General features: G+C 43.8%; 2 protein-coding genes across 2 annotated transcripts in view; one reads left to right on the top strand and one right to left on the bottom strand.

The window, feature by feature from the left end:
- Positions 1 to 13,892, top strand: part of LOC115198127 (actin filament-associated protein 1) — a gene marked incomplete in the record, with an annotated part of 130,853 nt that extends 116,961 nt beyond the window's left edge. The window contains 5 exon segments of the mRNA XM_029759824.1: positions 1,326 to 1,437; positions 9,056 to 9,220; positions 9,527 to 9,717; positions 12,808 to 12,975; positions 13,501 to 13,892. Coding sequence (XP_029615684.1) covers positions 1,326 to 1,437; positions 9,056 to 9,220; positions 9,527 to 9,717; positions 12,808 to 12,975; positions 13,501 to 13,527 — 663 coding nt within the window.
- A 9,549-nt stretch (positions 13,893 to 23,441) lies between these two features.
- LOC115199216 (VPS10 domain-containing receptor SorCS2-like) overlaps positions 23,442 to 27,267 on the bottom strand; it is a 29,004-nt gene continuing 25,178 nt past the window's right edge. Inside the window, exons 13-14 of the mRNA XM_029761842.1 lie at positions 24,987 to 25,144; positions 23,442 to 24,143 (exon numbers count right to left, since the gene is read on the bottom strand). Coding sequence (XP_029617702.1) covers positions 24,079 to 24,143; positions 24,987 to 25,144 — 223 coding nt within the window. The 3' untranslated portion in view covers positions 23,442 to 24,078. The remainder of the gene's footprint in view (positions 24,144 to 24,986; positions 25,145 to 27,267) is intronic.

Below are 27,267 nucleotides of genomic sequence, written 5' to 3'. Positions count from 1 at the left end.
AGGAGGGGATTGGAGAGGGATTAAATAATGCAATTTGAGTCTGAATTCTTGTTACATGTGTTATTTCTGCAGAGACATGCTTAGATTTAATATAATGGTGTTGATACTGGCCACCCAGAATCTAGGTTTCCAGACATTATCCTCAAAATCCCTGCTGGCTTAGTCCTACTGTAGTGTGTCTGTTAGTAATGTGATTACAAACATGGCCATGCAGAGGAATGGTGTTACAAGCATATTGAGCCCCTCGTAAAATAGGTTTTCCAGTATTGAGTGTATAGAAGTTAGGGTCTGAGACATTGACCATGCACTCTTTAGCAAACCTTAGCTAGAGGCCTGATATTAACCTGAGAGAAGTAGGGGGATTAAATAGCTGTCGTGTGTTAGGCTGCATATCTGTCCAAGCACTGAGGACCACCCAGCTTTTACAGGGTTCTCCTCTTGTGGTGGGTGTGTGTGTGTGTGTGTGTGTGTGTGTGTGTGTGTGTGTGTGTGTGTGTTCACACTGCCCCTTTACCTTTACACTGACCATCACCTCCATATTATGTCATTATATTTGTAAAACATCACGTGTCAAACTCATTCCACGGAGGCAGAGTGTCTGCTGTTTTTCCCTCCTCCCTTCTACTTGATTGATGAATTAAGGTCAGTGATTAGTAAAGAACTCTACTCAGCTGGTTGTCTAGGTCTTAATTGAAAGGAAAAGCCAAAAAGCAGCAAACACTAGGCCCTCCATGGTATGAGTTTGACACCCCTGGTCTACATGAACCTGAGGTGTACTGGACCTGGCACCCAGCACTGTTACACACATTAGGCATTACATGGTGTTGTGGAGTTGCTGTTTCCCAGCAGAGCTTTTGTGTGCGTGTGTGTGTGTGTGTGTGCGTGTGTGTGTGTGTGTGTGTGTGTGTCCGTCCTCAGATGAACCTTCCCTTGTCATCAGACACACAGTCAAACACACACACACACACACACACACACACACACACACACACACACACACACACACACACACACACACACACACACACTACAGGGGTAATACGGTACAGTAGGACTGGTTTAGCCCAATGCTGGGATTACTGTGTTATGTTTAACTTAAAATGTGTTTGTACAGCTGTGCACAGAGAAGTTCTCATGATCATATCCACCTGGGGAGTTTGGTGGACAATGTGGATTTTTATTGAAGTGGTTTTTGTAGCCATTTTAACTGTCTTTTCACTTCATGGTTTTTCATTATCATCAAATTGTACTTAGCAGTTTTAAGACTGTGCATTTCAACCAGATTATGAATGGTTGTTCTCTCTTCCTCCTTCTCAACCAATCAGCTGAAGGGGAAAAAGGTCCCAGTGACCAATGGGACAGCGTCTAAACAGAAGGTGGACAAGAACCAGGCCAAGAAGACCAATGGAACAGCGTCTGTGAAACGCAACAACTCCAGTAAGTGTGTGTGTTTCTGTCTGTGTCTCTGGATTTGTGTGTGTGTGTGTGTGTTTCTGTTTGTGTCTTTGTATTTGTGTGTGTGTGTGTGTTTCTGTTTGTGTCTTTGTATTTGTGTGTGTGTGTTTCTGTTTCTGTTTGTGTCTCTGTATTTGTGTGTGTGTGTTTCTGTTTCTGTTTGTGTCTCTGTATTTGTGTGTGTGTGTGTTTCTGTTTCTGTTTGTGTCTCTGTATTTGTGTGTGTGTTTCTGTTTGTGTCTCTGTATTTGTGTGTGTGTGTGTGTGTGTGTTTCTGTTGGTGTCTTTGTATTTGTGTGTGTGTGTGTGTGTGTTTCTGTTTGTGTCTCTGTATTTGTGTGTGTGTGTGTTTCTGTTTGTGTCTCTGTATTTGTGTGTGTGTGTGTGTGTGTGTGTGTGTGTGTGTGTGTGTGTGTGTGTGTGTGTGTGTGTGTGTGTGTGTGTGTGTGTGTGAGCATTTATGAGCTATATAGGTAGAAAGTGTGAGAAAGCAACAGAGAGGCACAGCGATAGAGACACATTTCCATGAGTACATTACAGTCTACATATCATGACACCCAGTACTGGCATGTTGTTTCATCTAGTGCTAGCCTGTCACTTCCAGTCATCGTTATACCAGCCACTGGCTGTGACATGCAGCAGTAGCCTGGTCTCAGTAGACACTAAGTCTGGCTCCCCACTCCTCAGTCAAACACACCACTGATCGCTTTCTAGGGAAACTGGAACACCACAACAATCCGGAAAATGCCGGAATTCCCAACTGACAGTTGGTGAAGCAGCAGGAGTAGACATATTTTGGGTGGGGCTAATACAGTTAGAAACCGTCCGTCGTAAAAACCCAGCCTTGTGGATGACAGTCACTACATATCCAGACTAAACTATCATTCATTCAAATAGCTGCATGAACTTGTTTGGCCAGGGGACAGAGTGGTCACTGGTGAGGCTAATCTGGGTGATGGAGGGCTGAGTGTATTCAGTAATGCTTGATCTACGACCATTTTCAACCCGCTTTCTGAGACATTTTGGATTCAGGGTCTGTTACCCAATCCTTGTTTAATCTCAGGCTAAAATAGGCCCATATCGGTGTATCGATGTCAAGTGGTGGTTTGATTGAGTATACAGTCCTTCGTAAAGGCTGATGCGCTAGTGAGGAGCGCACACACACACACACACACACACACACACACACACACACACACACACACACACACACACACACACACACAGTCATCATTCGTGGTGTGGAGAGGCTCCAGTGGCCTCTGTGGTTTAAGGCTTCTTATTCGGGTTATTATTCTCCAGCAGGGTTGGACCCTACCCTCTTCTGGGTGATTAATAGGTATTTCTAGGCTGAGGTTTGGGTTATTATTCTCCAGCAGGGTTGGACCCTAACCTCTTCTGGGTGATTAATAGGTATTTCTAGGCTGAGGTTTGGGTTATTATTCTCCAGAAGGGTTGGACCCTACCCTCTACTGGGTGATTAATAGGTATTTCTAGGCTGAGGTTTGGGTTATTATTCTCCAGCAGGGTTGGACCCTACCCTCTTCTGGGTGATTAATAGGTATTTCTAGGCTGAGGTTTGGGTTATTATTCTCCAGCAGGGTTGGACCCTACCCTCTTCTGGGTGATTAATAGGTATTTCTAGGCTGAGGTTTGGGTTATTATTCTCCAGCAGGGTTGGACCCTACCCTCTACTGGGTGATTAATAGGTATTTCTAGGCTGAGGTTTGGGTTATTATTCTCCAGAAGGGTTGGACCCTACCCTCTACTGGGTGATTAATAGGTATTTCTAGGCTGAGGTTTGGGTTATTATTCTCCAGAAGGGTTGGACCCTACCCTCTTCTGGGTGATTAATAGGTATTTCTAGGCTGAGGTTTGGGTTATTATTCTCCAGAAGGGTTGGACCCTACCCTCTTCTGGGTGATTAATAGGTATTTCTAGGCTGAGGTTCGGGTTATTATTCTCCAGAAGGGTTGGACCCTACCCTCTTCTGGGTGATTAATAGGTATTTCTAGGCTCAGGTTTGGCTTCACTGGGTTTCTGGTCAGTTTATGAACTCTGATGAGCATTGGTTGGTTCTTTCTCCTCCCCTCCCATTCCGCTCATCCCCTGTTCTCTCCTCCCATTCCTCTCATCCCCTGTTCTCCCCTCTCATCCCCTGTTCTCTCCTCCCATTCCTCTCATCCCCTGTTCTCCCCTCCCATTCCTCTCATCCCCTGTTCTCCCCTCTCATCCCCTGTTCTCCCCTCCCATTCCTCTCATCCCTTGTTCTCCCCTCTCATCCCCTGTTCTCCCCTCCCATTCCTCTCATCCCCTGTTCTCCCCTCCATTCATCTCATCCCCTGTTCTTCCCTCCCATTCCTCTCATCCCCTGTTCTTCCCTTTCATCCCCTGTTCTCCCCTCCCATTCCTCTCATCCCCTGTTCTTCCCTTTCATCCCCTGTTCTCCCCTCCCATTCCTCTCATCCCCTGTTCTCCCCTCTCATCCCCTGTTCTCTCCTCCCATTCCTCTCATCCCCTGTTCTCCCCTCCCATTCCTCTCATCCCCTGTTCTCCCCTCTCATCCCCTGTTCTCCCCTCCCATTCCTCTCATCCCCTGTTCTCCCCTCCCATTCATCTCATCCCCTGTTCTCCCCTCCCATTCCTCTCATCCCCTGTTCTCCCCTCTCATCCCCTGTTCTCCCCTCCCATTCCTCTCATCCCTTGTTCTCCCCTCTCATCCCCTGTTCTCCCCTCCCATTCCTCTCATCCCCTGTTCTCCCCTCCCATTCATCTCATCCCCTGTTCTTCCCTCCCATTCCTCTCATCCCCTGTTCTTCCCTCCCATTCCTCTCATCCCCTGTTCTTCCCTTTCATCCCCTGTTCTCCCCTCCCATTCCTCTCATCCCCTGTTCTTCCCTTTCATCCCCTGTTCTCCCCTCCCATTCCTCTCATCCCCTGTTCTCCCCTCCCATTCCTCTCATCCCCTGTTCTTCCCTCCCATTCCTCTCATCCCCTGTTCTTCCTTTCATCCCCTGTTCTCCCCTCCCATTCCTCTCATCCCCTGTTCTTCCCTTTCATCCCCTGTTCTCCCCTCCCATTCCTCTCATCCCCTGTTCTCCCCTCCCATTCATCTCATCCCCTGTTCTTCCCTCCCATTCCTCTCATCCCCTGTTCTCCCCTCCCATTCCTCTCATCCCCTGTTCTTCCTTTCATCCCCTGTTCTTCCCTTTCATCCCCTGTTCTCCCCTCCCATTCCTCTCATCCCCTGTTCTCCCCTCCCATTCATCTCATCCCCTGTTCTCCCCTCCCATTCCTCTCATCCCCTGTTCTCCCCTCCCATTCCTCTCATCCCCTGTTCTTCCCTCCCATTCCTCTCATCCCCTGTTCTTCCCTTCATCCCCTGTTCTCCCCTCCCATTCCTCTCATCCCCTGTTCTCCCCTCCCATTCATCTCATCCCCTGTTCTTCCCTCCCATTCCTCTCATCCCCTGTTCTTCCCTCCCATTCCATCTCATCCCCTGTTCTCCCCTCCCATTCCTCTCATCCCCTGTTCTTCCCTTTCATCCCCTGTTCTTCCCTCCCATTCCTCTCATCCCCTGTTCTTCCCTTTCATCCCCTGTTCTCCCCTCCCATTCCTCTCATCCCCGTTCTCCCCTCCATTCATCTCATCCCCTGTTCTTCCTCCCATTCCTCTCATCCCTGTTCTTCCCTCCCATTCCTCTCATCCCCTGTTCTTCCCTTTCATCCCCTGTTCTCCCCTCCCATTCCTCTCATCCCCTGTTCTTCCCTTTCATCCCCTGTTCTCCCCTCCCATTCCTCTCATCCCCTGTTCTCCCCTCCCATTCATCTCATCCCCTGTTCTTCCCTCCCATTCCTCTCATCCCCTGTTCTTCCCTCCCATTCCTCTCATCCCCTGTTCTTCCCTTTCATCCCCTGTTCTCCCCTCCCATTCCTCTCATCCCCTGTTCTTCCCTTTCATCCCCTGTTCTTCCCTTTCATCCCCTGTTCTCCCCTCCCATTCCTCTCATCCCCTGTTCCCCCCTCCCATTCATCTCATCCCCTGTTCTTCCCTCCCATTCCTCTCATCCCCTGTTCTTCCCTTTCATCCCCTGTTCTCCCCTCCCATTCCTCTCATCCCCTGTTCTTCCCTTTCATCCCCTGTTCTCCCCTCCCATTCCTCTCATCCCCTGTTCTCCCCTCCCATTCATCTCATCCCCTGTTCTTCCCTCCCATTCCTCTCATCCCCTGTTCTTCCCTCCCATTCCTCTCATCCCCTGTTCTTCCCTTTCATCCCCTGTTCTCCCCTCCCATTCCTCTCATCCCCTGTTCTTCCCTTTCATCCCCTGTTCTCCCCTCCCATTCATCTCATCCCCTGTTCTCCCCTCCCATTCATCTCATCCCCTGTTCTCCCCTCCCATTCATCTCATCCCCTGTTCTCCCCTCCCATTCATCTCATCCCCTGTCTCCCCTCCCATTCATCTCATCCCCTGTTCTCCCCTCCCATTCATCTCATCCCCTGTTCTCCCCTCCCATTCATCTCATCCCCTGTTCTCCCCTCCCATTCATCTCATCCCCTGTTCTCCCCTCCCATTCATCTCATCCCCTGTTCTCCCCTCCCATTCATCTCATCCCCTGTTCTCCCCTCCCATTCATCTCATCCCCTGTTCTCCCCTCCCATTCCTCTCATCATTCTTCTCATCCCCTGTAATTTCCTTCCATTCCTCACCTCCTCTCTGATCCTCTTCTCCCCCTAATCCCTCCTTCCCCCTAATCCCTCTTGTTCCCTAATCCCTCCCTCTCCCCTTCTCTTCTCCCCTTCTCTTCTCCCCTTCCATTGCCCATTTCCCCACACTGTTTGGGTTTAATGGTGTGAAGGTACACTATATATACAGAAGTATGTGGACAGCCCTTCAAATTTGTGGATTTGGCTATTTCAGCCACACCCGTTGCTGACAGGTGTATAAAATCGAGCACGCAGCCATACAATCTCCGTAGACAAACATTGGCAGTAGAATGGTTTTACTGAAGAGCTCAGTGACTTTCAACGTGGCCCCGTCATAGGATACCACCTTTCCAAAAAGTCAGTTCGGCAAATTACTGCCCTGCTAGAGCTGCCCCGGTCAACTGTAAGTGCTGTTATTGTGAAGTGGAATCGTCTAGGAGCAACAACGGCTCAGCCGTGAAGTGGTAGGCCACATAAGCTCACAGAATGGGACCGCTGAAGCGCGTGGAGCGTATAAACCGTCTGTCCTCGGTTACAACGCTCACTACCGAGTTCCAAACTGCCTGTGGAAGCAACGTCTGCACAATAACTGTTTGTCAGGAGCTTAATGAAATGGGTTTCCATGGCCGAGCAGCCGCACACAATCCTAAAATAACCATGCGCAATGCCAAGTGTCGGCTGGAGTGGTGTAAATCTCGCCGCCATTGGACTCTGGAGCAGTGGAAACACCTTCTCTGGAGAGATTAATCACGCTTCACCATCTGGCAGTCTGACGGATGAATTTGGGTTTGGTGGATGCCAGGAGAATGCTACCTGCCCCAATGCATAGTGCCAACTGTAAAGTTTGGTGGAGGAGGAATAATGGTATGGGGCTGTTTTTCATGGCCCCTTAGTTCCAATGAAGGGAAATCTTAATTCTACAGCATAAAATTACATTACGAGCAACAACAGCTCAGCCGTGAAGTGGTAGGCCACACAAGCTCAAAGAACGGGACCGCCTAGTGCATTTCTGTGCTTCCAACTTTGTGGCAACAGTTTGGGGAAGGCCCTTTCCTGTTTCAGCATGACAATGCCCCCTGTGCACAAAATGAGGTCCATACAGAAATGGTTTGTCAAGATCGGTGTGGAAGAACTTGACTGACTTGCACAGAGCCCTGACCTCAATCTCATCGGAGACCTTTGGGATGAATTGGAATGCCGACTGCGAGCCAGTCCTAATCGCGCAACATCAGTTTCCGACCTCACTAATGCTCTTGTGGTTGAATGGAAGCAAGTCCCCACAGCAATGTTCCAGCATCTAGGGGAAAGCCTTCCCTGAAGAGTGGAAGCTGTTATAACAGCAAAGGGGAGACCAACTCAGTATTAACCTCCCTGGGCAAGTTGGGACGTTTGCGTCCCACCTAGTCAACAGCCAGTGGAATCACGTGGCGCGAAAAACACATACCTCAAAAATGCTATAACTTCAATTTCTCAAGCATATGACTATTTTACACCATTTTAAAGACAAGACTCTCGTTAAGCTAACCACATTGTCCGATTTCAAAAAGGCTTTACAGCGAAGGGAAAACATTAGATTATGTCAGGAGAGTATATAATCACACAGCCATTTTCAAAGCAAGCATATATGTCACAAAAACCAAAACCACAGCTAAATGCAGCACTAACCTTTGATGATCTTCATCAGATGACACTCCGAGGACGTTATGTTGTACTATACATGCACGTTTTGTTCAATCAAGTTCATATTTATATCAAAAACCAGCTTTTTACATTAGCATGTGATGTTCAGAACTAGCATACCCACCGCAAACTTCTGGTGAATTTACTAAATTACTCACGATTAACGTTCACAAAATACATAACAATTATTTTAAGAATTATAGATACAGAACTCCTTTATGCAATCACGGTGTCAGATTTTAAAATAGCTTTTCGGCGAAAGCACATTTTGCAATATTCTGAGTACATAGCCCGGCCATCACGGCTAGCTAATTTGACACCCACCAAGTTTGGCCCTCACCAAACTCAGATTTACTATAAGAAAAATTGGATTACCTTTGCTGTTCTTCGTCAGAATGCACTCCCAGGACTTCTACTTCAACAACAAATGTTGTTTTGGTTCCAAATAATCCATAGTTATATTCAAATAGCTCCGTTTTGTTTGTGCGTTCAGGTCAGTATCCGAAGGGTGACGCGCGAGCGCATTTCGTGACAAAAAAATTCAAAATATTCCATTACTGTACTTCGAAGCATGTCAAACGCTGTTTAAAATCAATTTTTATGCTACTTTTCTCGTAAAATAGCGATAATATTCCAACCGGGCAACGTTGTATTCATTCAAAGGCTGAAAGAAAAAAATGGAGAAGTCTCGTGAACGCGCATCTCCAGTCTCACTGTCCCCAGGCTGACCACTCACAAACAGAGCTGCTGTACTTTGCCCAGAGACAGCAGACACCCCATTCCACTTTCTGGCGGCTTTAGAGAGCCAATGGAAGCCTTAGAAAGTGTCACGTTACAGCACAGATGCTGTATTTTCGATAGAGATGCAACAGAAGGACAACAAATTGTCAGACAGGGCACTTCCTGTATGGAATCTTCTCAGGTTTTGGCCTGCCATATGAGTTCTGTTATACTCACAGACACCATTCAAACAGTTTTAGAAACTTGAGTCTTTTCTATCCAAATCGACTAATTATATGCATATTGTCGTTTCTGGGCAAGAGTAGTAACCAGTTTAAATCGGGTACGTTTTTTATCCGGACGTGCAAATACTGCCCCCTAGCCCCAACAGGTTAAGGCCCATTATTTTGGAATTAGATGTTTGACGAGCAGGTGCCCACATAGTTTTGGTCATGTAGTGTGTATATATAACACCTCTCTCCTCTCTGTCCTGTAGGTGCAGAGCAGTATAAGTACGGTAAGAACCGCGTGGAGGCGGACGCCAAGATGCTGCAGGCTAAAGAGGAGGAGCTAATAAAGAGAAAGCAGGACATCAGGAACAGTCTGACCCAGCTGAAGAAGGACAGGAAAGACCTGCGCACCGCCATGGAGGCCAGCACCGGTACGACCGAGACACACACACACACACACACACACACACACACACACACACACTGCTTCTACCAAGGTCGATAGAAGAGGGAGAGGTGGAAAATGGAGAGATGATGGGAGGTTTAGGAGTGAGTGGTGTTTGGTGGAGTTATTTAGGATTGAGGGGTGCAGGATGGAAGAAGGGTTTGCAGGGGGAGAGATGGGAGTCAGATGTTCTTATCCTGGCTGACTTCTCAATAAACTACAAATAAAGGTAGGACAGATACGGAGAGTGTATGGTAGTGCTGTGACCCATTCTAAAACCTCCTTCACGCAGCTAAGCGTTCCGCTGGGTCCCTGGCGGAGCGGCTGAAAAAGGTGGAGGACGAGTGCAAGCTGAAGGAGGACGAGAGAGTGAGCCTGGAGCTGGAGCTGACAGAGGTCAAGGAGAGTCTGAAGAAGGCCCTGAACGGAGGAGTCACTCTGGGGCTCACCATCGAGCCCAAGTCTGGCACCTCCAGCCCACAGGTCAGACCTCGGTCACGTTTATTTTATGAATCTCTTTTTACATCAGCAGATGTCACAAAGTGCCTTACAGATACCCAGCCTAAAACACCATAGAGCAAGCAATGCGGAGGCTGAAGCACAGTGGCTAGAAACTCCCTAGAAGGCAGATACCAAGGAAGAAACCTAGAGAGGAACCATTAAGTCATGTTCTGGCTGTCTCTACCATGTCCATGAACCATGGCTGAGTCTCAGTACTGTACAATGGCTTCCTTCTCTTGAAAGTGAACAGACAAAAGCATTTTTTTCTATGTAAATTAGCCTAGAAAAAACGATCTCAATTGAAATGACTTAAACTAAATCAAACCTGTGCAGAAAAGATCATTGACCTAGATTTATAGTCTCTTCACTGTGTCCAGCTTGATAACAGTCATTTATAGTCTCTTCACTGTGTCCAGCTTGATAACAGTCATTTATAGTCTCTTCACTGTGTACAGCTTGATAACAGTTATTTATAGTCTCTTCACTGTGTCCAGCTTGATAACAGTCATTTATAGTCTCTTCACTGTGTCCAGCTTGATAACAGTCATGTATAGTCTCTTCGCTGTGTCCAGCTTGATAACAGTCATTTATAGTCTCTTCACTGTGTCCAGCTTGATAACAGTCATTTATAGTCTCTTCACTGTGTCCAGCTTGATAACAGTCATTTATAGTCTCTTCGCTGTGTCCAGCTTGATAAGTTATTTATAGTCTCTTCACTGTGTGCAGCTTGATAATAGAGGTCGACCGATTATGATTTTTCAACGCCGGTGCCGATTATTGGAGGGCCAAAAAAGCCGATACCCATTAATCGGCCGATTATTTTCTTTTTATAATGACAATTACAACAATACTGAATGAACACTTATTTTAACTTAATATAATACATCAATAAAATCAATTTAGCCTCAAATAAATAATGAAACATGTTCAATTTGGTTTAAATAATGCAAAACAAAGTGTTGGAGAAGAAAGTAAAAGTGCAATATGTGCCATGTAAGAAAGCTAATGTTTAAGTTCCTTGCTCAGAACATGAGAACATATGAAAGCTAGTGGTTCCTTTTAACATGAGTCTTCAATATTCCCAGGTTAGAAGTTTTAGGTTGTAGTTATTATATTATTATAGGTATTATAGGACTATTTCTCTCTATACGATTTGTATTTCATATACCTTTGACTATTGGATGTTCTTATAGGCACTTTAGTATTGCCAGTGTAACAGTATAGCTTCCGTCCCTCTCCTCACTCAAACCAGGAACACATCGACAACAGCCACCCTCGAAGCAGCGTTACCCATGCAGAGGAAGGGAAAAAACTACTCCAAGTCTCAGAGCGAGTGACGTTTGAAACGCTATTAGCGCGCACCCCGCTAACTAGCTAGCCATTTCACATCGGTTACACCAGCCTAATCTTGGGAGTTGATAGGCTTGAAGGGGTGGGTATAATTTGTGGAACGTTCCAACAGGAATCTGTTCCAAAAAACGTAAAGTAAAAGGTTGCCAACCAACAACGCATACAAAGTAGCAACGCATACAAACCTAGCTAACTAGCTGCCGAATAGGCATCAACTCACCACGTAGCTTATTCTTAATGTTTGTCCATAGGCAAACAGACATGTGAGGACAGACATTTTTCGGAATAAACGTGATGAGTGAAAAACGCAATGAAATAGACCACTCCCTACCCGGTATCTTATTCTGCCGCTATACAACTTTGTATGCGTTGTTTTTTGGAAACCTTGTTATTTACAAAGTTTTTGGAATAGATTCCTGTTGGAACGTTCCACAAATTATACCCACCCAGGTTGAAGTCATAAACAGCGCAATGCTTGAAGCACAGCGAAGGGCTGTTTGAATGAATGCTTACGAGCCTGCTGCTGCCTACCACCGCTCAGTCAGACTGCTCTATCAAATCATAGACTTAATTATAATATAATAAACACACAGAAATACAAGCCTTGGGTCATTAATATGGTCGAATCTGGAAACTATCATCTCAAAAACAAAAGTTTTTTTCTTTCAGTGACATACGGAACCGTATTTTATCTAACAGGTGACTAAGTCTAAATATTCCTGTTAGGCATTGATGTTTATGGTTAGGTACATTGGTGCAACGACAGTACTTTTTTCGCAAATGCGCTTGTTAAATCAACACCCGTTTGTCAAAGTAGGCTGTGATTCAATGAGAAATTAACAGGCACCGCATCGATTATATGCAACGCAGGACACGTTAGATAAACTAGTAATATCATCAACCATGTGTAGTTAACTAGTGATTATGTTAAGATTGATAGTTTTTATAAGTCTAATGCTAGCTAGCAACTTACCTTTGCTTCTTGCTGCCCTCACATTATAGTAGTCAGCCTGTTAATCCTTGTGGAGTGCAATGTAAGGCAGGTGGTTAGAGCATTGGACTGGTAACCGAAGGTTGCAAAAACAAATCCCCCCTGAAAAAGGCAGTTAACCCCTGTTTCTAGGCCATCATTGTAAATAAGAATGTGTTCTTAATCTGACTTGCCTAGTTAAATAAAGGTGCAAAAAAGAATAATTAAAGAAACAGAAACATTTTTAAAAAAGAAGAGAAAAAAATCGGCAAATCGGTGGCCAAAAATGCCGATTACCGATTGATATGAAAACGTGAAATCGGCCCTAATTAATCGGCCATTCCGATTAATCGGTCGACCTCTACTTGATAACAGTAATTTATAGTCTCTTCACTGTGTACAGCTTGATAACAGTCATTTATAGTCTCTTCACTGTGTCCAGCTTGATAACAGTCATTTATAGTCTCTTCACTGTGTACAGCTTGATAACAGTTATGTATAGTCTCTTCACTGTGTACAGCTTGATAACAGTCATTTATAGTCTCTTCACTGTGTCCAGCTTGATAACAGTCATTTATAGTCTCTTCACTGTGTCCAGCTTGATAACAGTCATTTATAGTCTCTTCACTGTGTACAGCTTGATAACAGTCATGTATAGTCTCTTCACTGTCAATACGCCCAACATACTCATGACAAACAGGCTGTTGCAGATGTTGCTGCTGACTCTGAATGGTGTGTATCTGTGTGTGCAGTCCCCAGTGTTGCTGAGGCGTACCGTAGAGAACTCTCCCATCTCCAGCTGTGACACCAGCGACACAGAGAGCTGTTCTACTCTGCCCGTCAACAGCGCCTCCCTCCTCCGCAGAACGACCAATCAGAAACCCTCGGCCGTCCGCGGCCATGTCCTCAAGAAGGCTAAGGTGGGACAGAGTTACAGAGAACACACACCAGTGGAGGCTGGTGGGAGGAGCTATAGGAGGAGGGGCTCATTGTAATTTCTGGAACGGATTGGAATGAATGGAACGGTATCAAACACATCAAACATATGGAAACCAACGTTTGACTCCATTCCAGCCACTCCATTCCAGCCACTCCATTCCAGCCACTCCATTCCAGCCACTCCATTCCAGCCACTCCATTCCAGCCACTCCATTCCAGCCACTCCATTCCAGCCATTACAATGAGCCAATTGTCCTATAGCTCCTCCCATCAGTCTCTTCTGAAACACACACACACCTGCATTTACACACACACACAAAACACCCTCTGCACTCATTCACCTGTTAAACCACACATCTCTGACACACACACACACACACACACACACATCCATTGCCACACATCCCATCCCAGTCTAATGTCTGTACTGAATTTGCGTGTAACTGTCATATTTGTGTGTAATTGCATATCCACACTCAACTCACTCAGTGTTCCCTTTGTTGCAGGAATGGGAGATGAAGACTGGCACATGAGCAACAACTCTCTTCACAACAGTCCTATCTTATTATCTTTTTATTTTATTTTAATGTATATATTTATTTAAATCAGTTCGTATGGGGATGAAGGTTGAAGAGGAGTACACTACAAGCATAGCCAAACAGAGAGACGATCAAGACAATGCAGATTTTTGTCTACTTTATTTCCTGGACATAAAGAACTAGCAGTCTTTTCCTAGCGTACTATTGTGTAATACCATTGTCATGTTTGAACTACTCTGTCGTGTACTTTTGTATTGCCCCATCTTGTTTTTTTTGTTAGTTTTTTTGCTGACATCCACTTTCATACAGTTTCTTGTTGCCTGTTTCTCCATCACATAAAAACAATCTGGTTTCTACAACTCTTGGGGTTCCAAAATCAAGTGCATATTTATTTGTAAATGTTTATTAGGTAAGTACTAGCATCCTTGTGATTATTTATGTTGATAATATTTAATGCTTGTTGTATTGTATAGCTCCCTCTCTTTAGAACAGGAACTGCACTGTGCCACTAATGTCCACATCATCTGGATCCAGCCGTTAGTATCACTGTTAGGCAATCCAGATGATTTTCAAATCATCAAACCAGCAATACACCTACAGTACTCCTAGTCCTTAGTGGTTGATGCCTGGGAGTGGGCCACTCAGTAAAGTGCAGGTCAGACTAAGGCGTGGTGGTGTTCTGGTGAGTTTGGCCACTGGCGTTGGAAAAGTCCTCAACCTCAAGTAATGTAGCCTCTTGTATTTACACTTCTACATCCAGGGGGTGCCACTGTAACCCTGTGGTCTGGTCTCACTCTCTGTCTCTGTCTCTGTGTGTGTGTGTGTGTGTGTGTGTGTGTGTGTGTGTGTGTGTGTGTGTGTGTGTGTGTGTGTGTGTGTGTGTGTGTGTGTGTGTGTGTGTGTGTGTGTGTGTGTGTGTGTGTGTGTGTGTGTGTGTGTGTGTGTGTGTGTGTGTGTGTGTGTGTGTGTTAGTTTATGTGTGTGTTAGTTTATGTGTGTGCGTGTGTGTGTGTTGAAATGTCTTGAGGCACATTCCAACCCCATCATTAATACACTGTTAGAAATAGAAGCCCTTGCAGTATGGTCAGAAATACTGTGTGTTCTCCGCTTCAACCAGAGACTGTAACCTGGTTGTGGATTCTTGAACTTCCAGCTGCTACTCTAGCAACACGTTTCAGCTCACACACACGTCTCACGTACACACACACACATACACACACACACACACACACACACACACACACACACACACACACACACACACACACACACACACACACACACACACACACACACACACACACACACACACACACACACACACACACACACACACACACACACACACACACACCAGACAGACACCACAGACACTTTTATGTAATTTATTTCTAATGGTGTTTTTGGTAATGATTTTACCACATCTAAAGGAAACTGTAAAATATTCCCATATCCACACTGCAAAATATTCCCATATCCACACTGCAAAATATTCCCATATCCACACTGCTCAGTGTAATCTAACCACGGTGCTTTGTAGGGGTGAGACGTAGCATGTTGATGTACTACTGCAAGCAAGCAAAGTTTTTACTATTTTTACTCAAAGGCACGTTTACCTTTAAAACGTCTGGTTTATGGTGCATTTATTGGCCTAGTTGGAATATGAGGCTGTGCGTAACAAAAATGGCCGCCAACAGCTGTTTTCAAGTTATCAGTGTACATGTTTGTATCCCTCTTTGCTTCTCTATTCATTCAGATTGAGGTTGGGATTCAATCCCATCGCGGGTTAAATGCATTGCGGTGTTTTAAAGGCTATTGAGCCGACATATGCAGCGTTTATCGTGAATGGGTTCTTCGCGAACGTGGGAACATTGCCTTAAAAAGCCTCAATGACTATAACCTTCGATCGGATTGGATCCCGGCCAAAGTCCCACTAGGCTGCGAGTTAGAGCTAGCTCTTCACCACAAGATGAGGGAGAGATGAGGAGAAAGAGTTACACGTCTAGTCCATTTTGGACCCTTTCTTCTCTGTTTAAACAACTTCAAATCTGAAATGGGCCGAGAGAGAGATGATGTCACTCAGAAAATGTGAACCCAATGTACCTGTACATAGCTTTGTCGGAGGGGACAGGATGGGAGGAGTAGGGGATGGGAGGAGGAGGAGGGGGGGTATATTGGGTAAAGGAAGTAGGAGAAACAACAAAAGAGTGGAGGGGTGAGAAAGAGAGTGGAGTGGGGAGGGGGTTGGGTGTATTGGGTAAAGGGAGTAGGGGAGAAACAACAACATTGTTTGTTTTGCACCTTAGACTTTTCTACTCCATTGTACTTCTATTGACAGTCGCCAACTCGGTGACGAACGGCTGTATATAAAAAGTAATAAACCTCTTTACAAATGTTCCCTTTCTCAGGCCTTGTGTTTATTGAAAATTGGTTAACTGTGTAGTCGGACCAAATGAAACTCATATCCCCATGAAAATGTTATTAATCTGTATGTTCTCAAAAAACAAAGCATTGAAAGAAATGACCCACATACTCTGAAAGTATTGGGACAGTGCCATTTATTGTTGTTTTGGCTCTGTACTCCAGCACTTTGGATTTGAAGTGATACAATGACAGATGTTAAAGTGCAGCCTGCCAGCTTTAATTTGAGGGTATTTTCATCCATATCAGGGGAACCATTTAGAAATTACAGCACATGTTGTACATAGTCCCAAAAGTATTGGGACAAATTAACTTACGTGTATTAAAGTAGTAAAAAATATAGTATTTGGTCCCATATTTCCAGCACACAATGATTACATCAAGCTTGTAACTCTACAAACTGTTTTGGTTGTGTTTCAGACTATTTTGAATGGTAGATAATGTATTGTGTCACTTTTATAGTAAATAAGAATATATGTTTTTAAACACCTCTACATTAATGTGGATGCTACCACATTTAAACTAGCATTTTTTGGGGGTATGATATTTATGCCTCTAACTTTGTCACTCGTTATTCACAATTCATTCAGGATTATAGGTAATCATGGTAGCGTCCACATTAATGTGCCAGGAATATGGGACCAAATACTAAACTTTTGACTACTTTAATACACAAGTGAATTTGGAGTACAGCGCCAAAACAACAACTGTCCCAATACTTGTGGAGCTCACGTTATATAAGAAAACAGTCGATGAAAACGTGCTAACTGCTAGCTGATGAAACAAGAATGTGCTAGTCTCATCAATGCAGGAATAAACGCAATACTGCTGTTTTAGGTCTGCTGGGGATTGTCTAATTTGATCGGATTCATCTGGATGGGTCTGAAGCGATGGAGGATGACAACCCCGTTATCAATGACGCATCAGCTGTCAGAGCAGCTTACCAATCATTGCACTTGCACAAATTTGTGCAGAACGGGCAACAGCCTTTTATCAATTGAATTTGTTCAATTCCTGCATCCTCTCTGGCCTCCTTTTGAAAAAGGTCAAAGGTAATCGAGGAGATGGAAAGTGGACGAAAATGTGGTTGTTTGAAATTACTCTCCAATTGCGCCTCATCAGGCAAATGACGTTTAAAGGGTGGAATCCTAAAATACATGTATAAAGTGATTAAAAACACATTTAGCTAGTTATGCAAGATGTTATAAATAAACAGGTAAGTAGCATGTCGTTTTGAAATGGACAACAGGTGGTGGTGTGGCAGATTTCAAAACTCTTCTGCAAATTAACTCCGGTAAGATACACTTGTGCTTCCTCGCTAAAACTAGGCAATCAAGGAGGGGAGGACAGTCTTCTGTTTGCCTTCTAATGAATTGACACACTCCACGACCACTTATCGGTTTCCGGGCCTCGTAGGAGAGAGGTCAGAGTACAGACATTTTCCCAAATGAGAAAAGGTTAATGCCGCTGGGGTTAAATCCCTGCCTTGTAGCCAAGAGGTCAGCTCCTCATCTCTTGTTCTTTAGTTTCTTCAATTGTCGATGTCATAGATAGGTGTTTCAACAGTGAAGGAGTTGGTGGCTTTGGGGTTTGATACCTGCCTTGCGGTTGTCGGTTGAGCCTCATCTCTTGTGTTTTAGTGTATATTTCTGCAACTGTCAATGTCAAACAAACAAAGAGAAGTGCATATTGTGTTGAAGAAGTCTGTGGCGCTGGCGTAAGGATCTCACCCCGTAAGGGTTGTGGGTTTGAACCAAGGAAGACGTGAAGGGATGGTTGGCTGGCGGGTGCAGGCAGAAGGGCATGATAAGTAGGGGTGGGTAAATCCTGGGGTTCCCCCCCCTCCATGTAATTTCTGAACTGTGGTTATGGGGAAAAATAGGTGCTTCGTTTTTAATAGAACATGCCTATATTAAAATAAGTGCCAAATATTCCCCCATAACCACTGCTGTTCACAGGCAGGTGTACCCCCAAACATTAACCCCCACCCGTTATCACCTTCCCACAACTCTGTGGTTAAGAGGTGAGATCCTTACACCTGTGCCACCACATCCTTCACATGTTCAACACATCTATTAATATGCAGCGCATTCGGAAAGTATTCAGACTCCTTGATTTTTTTCCACATTTTGTAACATTACAGCCTTATTCTAAAATGGATTAAATAGGTTTTTTTCGCTCAGCTATCTTCACACAATACCTCACATTTACATAAGTATTCAGACCCTTTACTCAGTACTTTGTTGAAGCACCTTTAGCAGCGATTACAACCTCAAGTCTTCTTGGGTATGACGCTACAAGCTTGGCACACCTGTATTTGAGGAGTTTCTCCCATTCTTCTCTGCAGTTCCTCTCAAGCTCTGTCAGGTTGGATGGGGAGCATCGCTGCACAGCTATTTTCAGGTCTCTCCTGAGATGTTTGATCGGGTTCAAGTCCGGGCTCTGGCTGGGCCACTCAAGGACATTCAGAGACTTGTCCCGAAGTCACTCCTGTGTTGTCTTGGCTGTGTGCTTAGGGTCGTTTTCCTGTTGGAAGGTGAACCTGCACCCCAGTCTGAGGTCCTGAGCACTCTGGAGCAAGTTTTCATGAAGGATCTATCTGTTCTTTGCTCCATTCATCTTTCCCTCGATCCTGACTAGATTCCCAGTCCATACTGCTGAAAAACATCCCCACAGCATGATGCTGCCACCACCATGCTTCACCGTAGGGATGGTGCCAGGTTTCCTCCAGATGTGAAGCTTGGCATTCAGGCCAAAGAGTTCATTCTTGGTTTCATCAGACCACATAATCTTCTTGCTCATGGTATGAGAGTCTTAGGTGCCTTTTGGCAAACACCAAGCAGGCTGTCATGTGCCTTTTACTGAGGAGTGGCTTCCGTCAGGCCACTCTACCATAAAGGCGTGATTGGTGGAGTGCTGCAGAGATGGTTGTCCTTCTGGAAGGTTTTCCCATCTCCACACAGGAACACTGGAACTCTGTCAGAGTGACCATTGGGTTGTTGGTTACCTCCCTGACCAAGGCCCTTCTCCCCCGATTGCTCAGTTTGGCCGTGCGGCCAGCTCTAGGAAGAGCCTTGGTGGTTCCAAACTTCTTCCATTTAAGAATGATGGAGGCCACTGTGTTCTTGGGGACCTTCAATGTTGCAGACATTTTTTGGTACCCTTCCCCAGATCTGTGCCTCGACACAATCCTGTCTCAGAGCTCTACGGACAATTCCTTCAGCTTTTTTTTTTGCTCTGACATGCACTGGCAACAGTGGGACCTTATATAGACAGGTTGTGCCTTTCCAAATCATGTCCAATCAATGGAATTTACCACGGGTGGACTACAATAAAGTTGTAGAAACATCTCAAGGATGATCAATGGAAACAGGATGCACCTGGCCTCAATTTCGAAACTAATAGCAAAGGCTCTGAATACTTATGTAAATTTGGTATTTCTGCTTTGTTTTTTTGTTTTTTGCAAAAATGTATAAATACCTGTTTTTGCTTTGTCGTTATGGGGTATTGTGATGTCATTATGGGGTATTGTGATGTCATTATGGGGTATTGTGAGGAAAAACATTTATTTAATCAATTTTCGAGGCTGTAAACGCAACAAAATGTTGAGAAAGGGAAGTGGTCTGAATACTTTCCAAATGCACTGTATATTTAACATCGACAATTGAGGAAACATACAAAAACCTACCACACTCAAGTTCCTTGCCTGGATATGACCCTACATCCTGTGCTTCAGGGCTGAGAGCCTTACACCAGAGCCACCAACTCCTTCACACCTAAAATGCTTCTCTTTGTATGTTTGACATCGAGAGTTCTGCAAACGTTCATTAAAGTACAAGAGATGTGGCTCGAACCGATTAGTTCTTAACCAATCAAATCTTCTAATTGGTGATGACATGTTAGTTATTCACTTGATGAAAACCATTCAGTTTGATTTGAACATACCAATCACTCAGTTGGAAGGAGCAAGGTATTGGGAACAGGAGGATTGTTAGTTAAATTCCCATGTGTGCCATTACTAAGTACATATTTACTGTGAGTTGGGTAGGTTTAAAAAAGCATTTATCCAACCTCCCCCCAGACATTCCATGTACTTGATCTATTCCAGAGCAAGCACAGCTGATTCAACTAGTCAACTAATCATCAAGCCCTTGAAGAAAGTTAAATATTTATTGAGCAGATACAATGATGACAAGCAACATGTAGATTTAGGGGAGTGATTTATTCCAGAATGCAGGTTAAGTGCACTACGCTTTCTGTTGAGGACTTCATAACATTTTTCATTTATTTAACAAAATTCAAACAAATCAAAAAAACATGAATAAAACTGTGAGGTCAACTTCACATGGTCTTAGTCATCAACAGTGAATCTCCTTCACAAATATATTGGATTCTCTTGACCCCCCCCCACCCCCCTTCAACAAGGGGTGGACATAATAACAGACGAGACATCTAGAAAACTAAGAACAAGCCAAATATAAGCATATATATGTACAAAAGAACATGAAGAACAGACCGTCAGGCCAGTGTGTGTCTGGGTGTATCAGATAGGCCTACCATCATCATGAATGTAACTGACTCACTGGAAAGCTAGAGATTGACTCTGAGCATTGGTCTGTAGACTAGTACTGTCTCATTCAAGACATCCCTAGCAAGTCTGTATGGCCCAATGTGTGAAGACGGTCCACTTCACTCTAGACTGTACTCTTCAAGATGACTATGCAAATGAAACATCTTGGGATATTTTGAGAAGGGAAGGAAAGCTACTTACCAATGTAGATTTGATAATGAGAGATCCTTTCCAGTTAAACAATAGATAAAACAGAAAGTTGCCTATCTAAAAGTCTATGATACTTAGCTATACACTGAAATATCGCTAACTGATACATGAGAAGCAAGCAATGGTATTGAGAAACTCTCTGCGTCATTGTACTGTTATGAAAGGATTCAGTGGAGGAGGAGACCTCCAAAAAAAATGACTGTGTATGTTTTGGTATCAGTGTAAAATACTCACACTCACGTGAAGGACTATATACAGTGAGAGGTTGTTCATATATACAAATCTATGTACACAAGACAAATTATATTGGGAGAAATACCACCACTAACTCTGCCTAACATAGGCTCAATAATGACAGCCACACCATCTCCATGACGACGACTTTGTCTCTGGGGAAATGAACTCACGTTGACCTCTGACCCAGGGGCTATCTTGGTGTTGGGGTCAAACTGTTATTAGTAAATTAACAGAGGAAATGCACCGGAAATGTGGGATTTTGTCGTTTTGATGAGAGGTTTGGCTGGAGTTGTAGTTCATGTTAGATGAGCAGAGGAGCCCACTTCTTTTTAGGCACCATGGGGCAAACAATGGCTTTCTAACCCGGGGAGGTGACATGCTGTAAATGTGCTGAAATATCACACAACCACATTCCATTCTAAGTGTCACTCTTTCAACCTCACCTGCTCATCAAGTACCATAGAACATCAAAAAAATTACACAAATACTTCATCTTTAAAAAAATGATTAAAATATGAATTATTAAAGAGCATTCTTATACATTGTTGTATGATGAAAGGAGACATATTAACAAGGATTTCATGTAAATAATGGTGAATGAAAGAGGATTTTCCCACATGCTTCATTTCAGCTCAACTCAAGTACCTGTATCTGGGATTTATAAACAGAGTAACACCACCCCCTAGTGCCTAAATGGGTAGTTGCATTCTTCTCACAAAGGCAACCCTGTCTCAGTTCAGACTGCAACCGTTCCACGTCCTATCCTTCATATAACTTCCCTGCAGATTTAAAGTGGGCACTCAATCTCATTCTTTCCCGAATAAGAGTGTTATTGCATTTGAAGTGTGAGAGAGAGAAAAAGAGCCAATTATAAATTGCTTCTCCTAAAAACATTGCTTCTCTTTATTTGGTAGTAATGGAGGTGGTAACAACGCCACCTCTCTTTTCTCCACTGCTAAACTATGCCCATCCAGAATGTGTGTGAGAATTATTTTACCAAACTGTACTTCTCACGGCTATGGCCTGGTCATTGCGTGGTTCTGTTTTGGTGAAACTGTGTACAGCACCCCACTATCCTCCTTGTACTAGTGAACTAGGATACACTTCATTACCAAAAGTATGTGGACACATGCTCATCAAAGATCTCATTCAAAAATTATGGTAATTATGGTAATTAATATGGAATTGATCCCCCTTTGCTGCAATAACAGCCTCCACTCTTCTGGGAAGACTTTCCACTAGATGTTAGTACATTGCTGCGGGGACTTGCTTCCATTCAGCCACAAGAGCATTAGTGAGGTCGGGCATTGATGTTAGGCGATTAGGCCTGGTTCGCAGTCGGCATTCCAATTCATCCCAAAGGTGTTCGATAGGGTTGAGGTCAGGCCTCTGTGCAGGCCAGTCAAGTTCTTCCACACCAATCTCGACAAACAATTTCTGTATGGACTTCACTTTGTGCACTGGGACATTGTCATGCTGAAACAGGAAAGGGCTTTCCCCAAACTGTTGCCACAAATTTGAAGCACAGAAATGCACTAGGCGGTCCCGTTCTGTGAGGTTGTGTGGTCTACCACTTTGTGGCTGAGTCGTTGTTGCTCCTAGACATTTCCACTTCACAGTAACATAATTTACAGTTGACCGGGGAATCTCTAGCAGGGCAGAAATTTGACGAGCTGACTTGTTGGAAAGGTGGCATCCAACATTGAAAGTCACTGAGCTCTTCAGTAATACAATTCTACTGCCAATGTTTGTCTATGGCGATTGTATGGCTGTGTGCTCGATTATATACACCTGTCAGCAACGGGTGTGGCTGAAATAGCCCAATCTACTAATTTGATGGGGTGTCCACATACTATTGTATATGCAGTGCATTCGGAAAGTATTCAGACCCCTTGACTTTTTCCACATTTTGTTATGTTACAGCCTTATTCCAAAATTGATTAAATGCATTTCTTTCCTCGTCAATCTACACACAACACCCCATAAAGACAAAACGAAAACTGTATTTTAGAAATGTTTGCAAATATATTCAAATAAAAAATACAAAAAAACATTATTCACATAAGTATTCAGACTCTTTGCTATGAGACTCAGAATTGTGCTCAGGTGCATCCTGTTTCCATTGATCATCCTTGATATGTTTCTACAACTTTATTGGAGTCTACCTGTGGTAAATTCAATTGATTGAATTTACTGAGTAAAGGGTCTGAATATCTATGTTGCAAAAAAGATTACAACCTGTTTTTGCTTTGTCATTATGGGGTATTGTGATGTCATTATGGGGTATTGTGATGTCATTATGGGGTATTGTGATGTCATTATGGGGTATTGTGATGTCATTATGGGGTATTGTGTTGTCATTATGGGGTATTGTGATTTCATTATTGGGTATTGTGATGTCATTATGGGGTATTGTGTGTAGATTGATGAGGGAAAAAAACGATTTAATCAATTTTAGAATAAGGCTGTAACATAACAACATTGTGAAAAAGTCAAGGAGTCTGAATACTTTCCAAATGCACTGTATAGCGTATCTAGAAACTACCTGGTGAGAGTCAGTGAAAGACGAGTCTTACAGTCCAGAGCGTTCTAAATAGCAGGCCAGTAGGCAGGGCGTTCTCTGTGATGTCACCGGATTTCTCTTTCCTCACTGGGTGGTGTCCAATCAGTCTCCGAGGGGTTTAGCCAATGAGAACACACAGAGCAGTCATGACACTGGGTACAAGGACACAAGGACACTGGGTGCAAAGGACACTGGTGCAAAGGACACTGGGTGCAAAGGACACTGGGTAAAAAGCAGAGTTGGCCCACACCCCAATGTTACAGTAACACAGTGGAGGACGAGATAGAGTGACGATCAAAATGGAGCATAAGTGTCCCTCTGAGTTAGAGACGGAAACGAGGGAGCAAGGGGCTGTGGAGAGGGGAAAGGAATCAGAAAGGAGGGAAGAGATAGAGACTAATGCTAGACTGTAGTGCTTTCTCTCTCCCTCTGTACGGGGAGCGGTGGATTGGTTGGTCAGACAGAGAGACAGAGGAGGAAGGCAGAGTAGAGTTCCCTGTGCTCGTTAGCATGGCTAGCTGGTTAGCGTGTCCGTGTTCAGCCATCAGCTGGTCAGGTAGCTGTGCAGCTCTCTGGAGTTGATGCTCAGCACCACGCCCGAGTGGTTACCTAGCAACAAGGAGAGAGAGGAAGTAGTGAGACCAGAGTCGAGGGTCGGTTGGTTTTAAAAGAGAAAATACCACCTGCTTCTTTATCTTGCAACATTAAAGCATTTCCTTGATTGTCCGTTTCTCTTTTACTGGATGGTTATCTTTTAACTAACCCATAGCTTTGATTTTAATTAATATTTCCCATTGATATAGGTATTAGAATGCTTAAAATGTTTTACCTTTAACTCACAATATCATTGAGTTTAGTAGCTTTTATGAATAATACAACAGCAAATAAGGAATACCTTGTATTGTTAACTGTTCTGTTAACTGTTCTGTTAACTTCCTGGGCTTGTGAGTGGTAGCAGGCTGTTCTGTTAACTACCTGGGCTTGTGAGTGGTAGCAGGCTGTTCTGTTAACTACCTGGGCTCGTGAGTGGTAGCAGGCTGTTCTGTTAACTTCCTGGGCTTGTGAGTGGTAGCAGGCTGTTCTGTTAACTACCTGGGCTCGTGAGTGGTAGCAGGCTGTTCTGTTAACTACCTGGGCTCGTGAGTGGTAGCAGGCTGTTCTGTTAACTACCTGGGCTCGTGAGTGGTAGCAGGCTGTTCTGTTAACTACCTGGGCTTGTGAGTGGTAGCAGGCTGTTCTGTTAACTACCTGGGCTTGTGAGTGGTAGCAGGCTGTTCTGTTAACTACCTGGGCTTGTGAGTGGTAGCAGGCTGCTCTGTTAACTACTTGGGCTTGTGAGTGGTAGCAGGCTGTTCTGTTAACTACCTGGGCTTGTGAGTGGTAGCAGGCTGTTCTGTTAGTAGTAGTGGGGGTTAGTCCTAATCCTGATCAGGGAACAGAAGGCGGGGCTACCTTCTGCGTTACCTAGAGTCTGCGAGTCCAGGTCGTCGTCGATAAACTCCTCCCCCTGGATGATGTGCTGCGTGTCCTCACTGTGATTGACAGGGCTGGTCATCTCCTGCTCCTTCTCATTGTGCATCTGGGCGTACACGTTCCGGCCGGGCAGCTTTCTGAAAAACAGCGGAGGATAGGCATCCTCAGTCCTAAGCCAAGGACTGTGGGATTTGTAGTTTTGATAAGAGGTTTGGCTAGAGTTGTAGTTCATGTTAATGAGTGACAGATTGTGGACTTTCTGCATCTGATGCAAAGTATGTGCTATTGGTGTAACTGGTGAGCAAAAGACAAATCATGCACAACATATTAATGTAGAATCTAGATTCATCAAGTACATGCATTTATGTATTCTATAGACAGTATATATACAGTTGAAGTCGGAAGTTTACATACACTTAGGTTGGAGTCATTAAAACTAGTTTTTCAAACACTCCACAAATTTCTTGTTAATTTAACCTGTTGTGCATAGGGGGCAGTATTTTCACGGCCGGATGAAAAAACGTACCCAAATTAAACTGGTTACTACTTAGATTTGGATAGAAAACACTCTGAAGTTTTTAAAACTGTTTGAATGGTGTCTGTGAGTATAACAGAACTCCTATGGCAGGCAAAAACCTGAGAAGAATTCAACCAGGAAGTAGAGGATCTGAGAATTGTAGTTCTTCTTTCTAGTCCCTTTCGAAACTACAGTATTTGTGGGGTCACGTTGCACTTCCTAAGGCTTCCATTGGCTGTATGGAAGCCTTAGGAAGTTCAGAAAGTTGTTTGAGCATTCTCCTGTCACTGGGCAGAGTATAGGAGCTCATTCATTGAGTGGACTGCCTGGGGACAAAGAGATTGGATATGCGCAGTCCCACGAGCACACGGTTCCTTCTTTTTCTCCTTGAATGAATACGCTATTGTCCGGTTGGAATATTAGCGCAATTTTACGTTAATTAAAAATACCATAAAGATTGATTTTAAACAGCGTTTGACATGCTTCTAAGTACGGTAATGGAACATTTAGAATTTTTGTGTCTCGAATTGCGCTCGCGCGGTATGCCTTTGGATAGTGACCTGAACGCACAAACAAAATGGAGGTATTTGGACATAAATATGGATTATTTCGAACAAAAACATTTCTTGTGGAAGTAGCAGTCCTGGGAGTGCATTCTGACAAAGATCAGCAAAGGTAAGAGCATATTTATAATACTAATTCTGAGTTTAGGTTGCCCCGAACTTGGCGGGTGTCTGTATAGCTCGCTGTGATGGCGAGCTATGTACTCAGAATATTGAAAAATGTGCTTTCTCCATAAAGCTATTTTAAAATCTGACACAGCGGTTGCATAAAGGAGTACTGTATCTATAATTATTAAAATAATTGTTATGTATTTTGTCAACGTTTATGATGAGTATTTTTGTAAATTCACCAGAAGTTTTTGGTGGGAATACATTTTCTGAACATCACGTGCCAATGTAAAATGCTGTTTTTGGATATAAATATGAACTTTATCGAACAAAACATACATGTATTGTGTAACATGATGTGCTAGGAGTGTCATCTGATGAAGATCGTCAAAGGTTAGTGCTTCATTTAGCTGTGTTTTGGGTTTTTGTGACATATATCCTTGCTTGGAAAATGGCTGTGTGGTTATTTTGGTCTATGTACTCTCCTAACATAATCTAATGTTTTGCTTTCACTGTAAAGCCTTTTTGAAATCGGACAATGTGGTTGGATTAAGGAGAAGTGTATCTTTAAAATGGTGTAAAATAGTCGTAAATTTGAGAAATTGAAATTATTAGATTTTTGAGGTTTTGTATTTCGCGCCATGCTGTTCCATTGGATATTGGCTAGGCGTTCCGCTAGCAGAACGTCTGTCCTCAACAGGTTTTAACTTGAAATTTGTGGAGTGGTTGAAAAACTATTTTTAATGACTCCAACCTAAGTGTATGTAAACTTCCGACTTCAACTGTATGTATTCACCAACTGTATCTTGATACATGCAGTTATGTTTTCATCTGTAGTCACGGTTATGTTTTCATCTGTAGTCACGGTTATGTTTTCATCTGTAGTCACGGTTATGTTTTCATCTGTAGTCACGGTTATGTTTTCATCTGTAGTCACGGTTATGTTTTCATCTGTAGTCACGGTTATGTTTTCATCTGTAGTCACGGTTATGTTTTCATCTGTAGTCACAGTTATGTTTTCATCTGTAGTCATGGTTATGTTTTCATCCGTAGTCACGGTTATGTTTTCATC

This window comes from Salmo trutta, chromosome 8 (assembly GCF_901001165.1).
Source record: "Salmo trutta chromosome 8, fSalTru1.1, whole genome shotgun sequence".
Taxonomy (NCBI): Eukaryota; Metazoa; Chordata; class Actinopteri; order Salmoniformes; family Salmonidae; genus Salmo; species Salmo trutta.
This window is presented reverse-complemented; position numbering and strand designations above follow the sequence as displayed.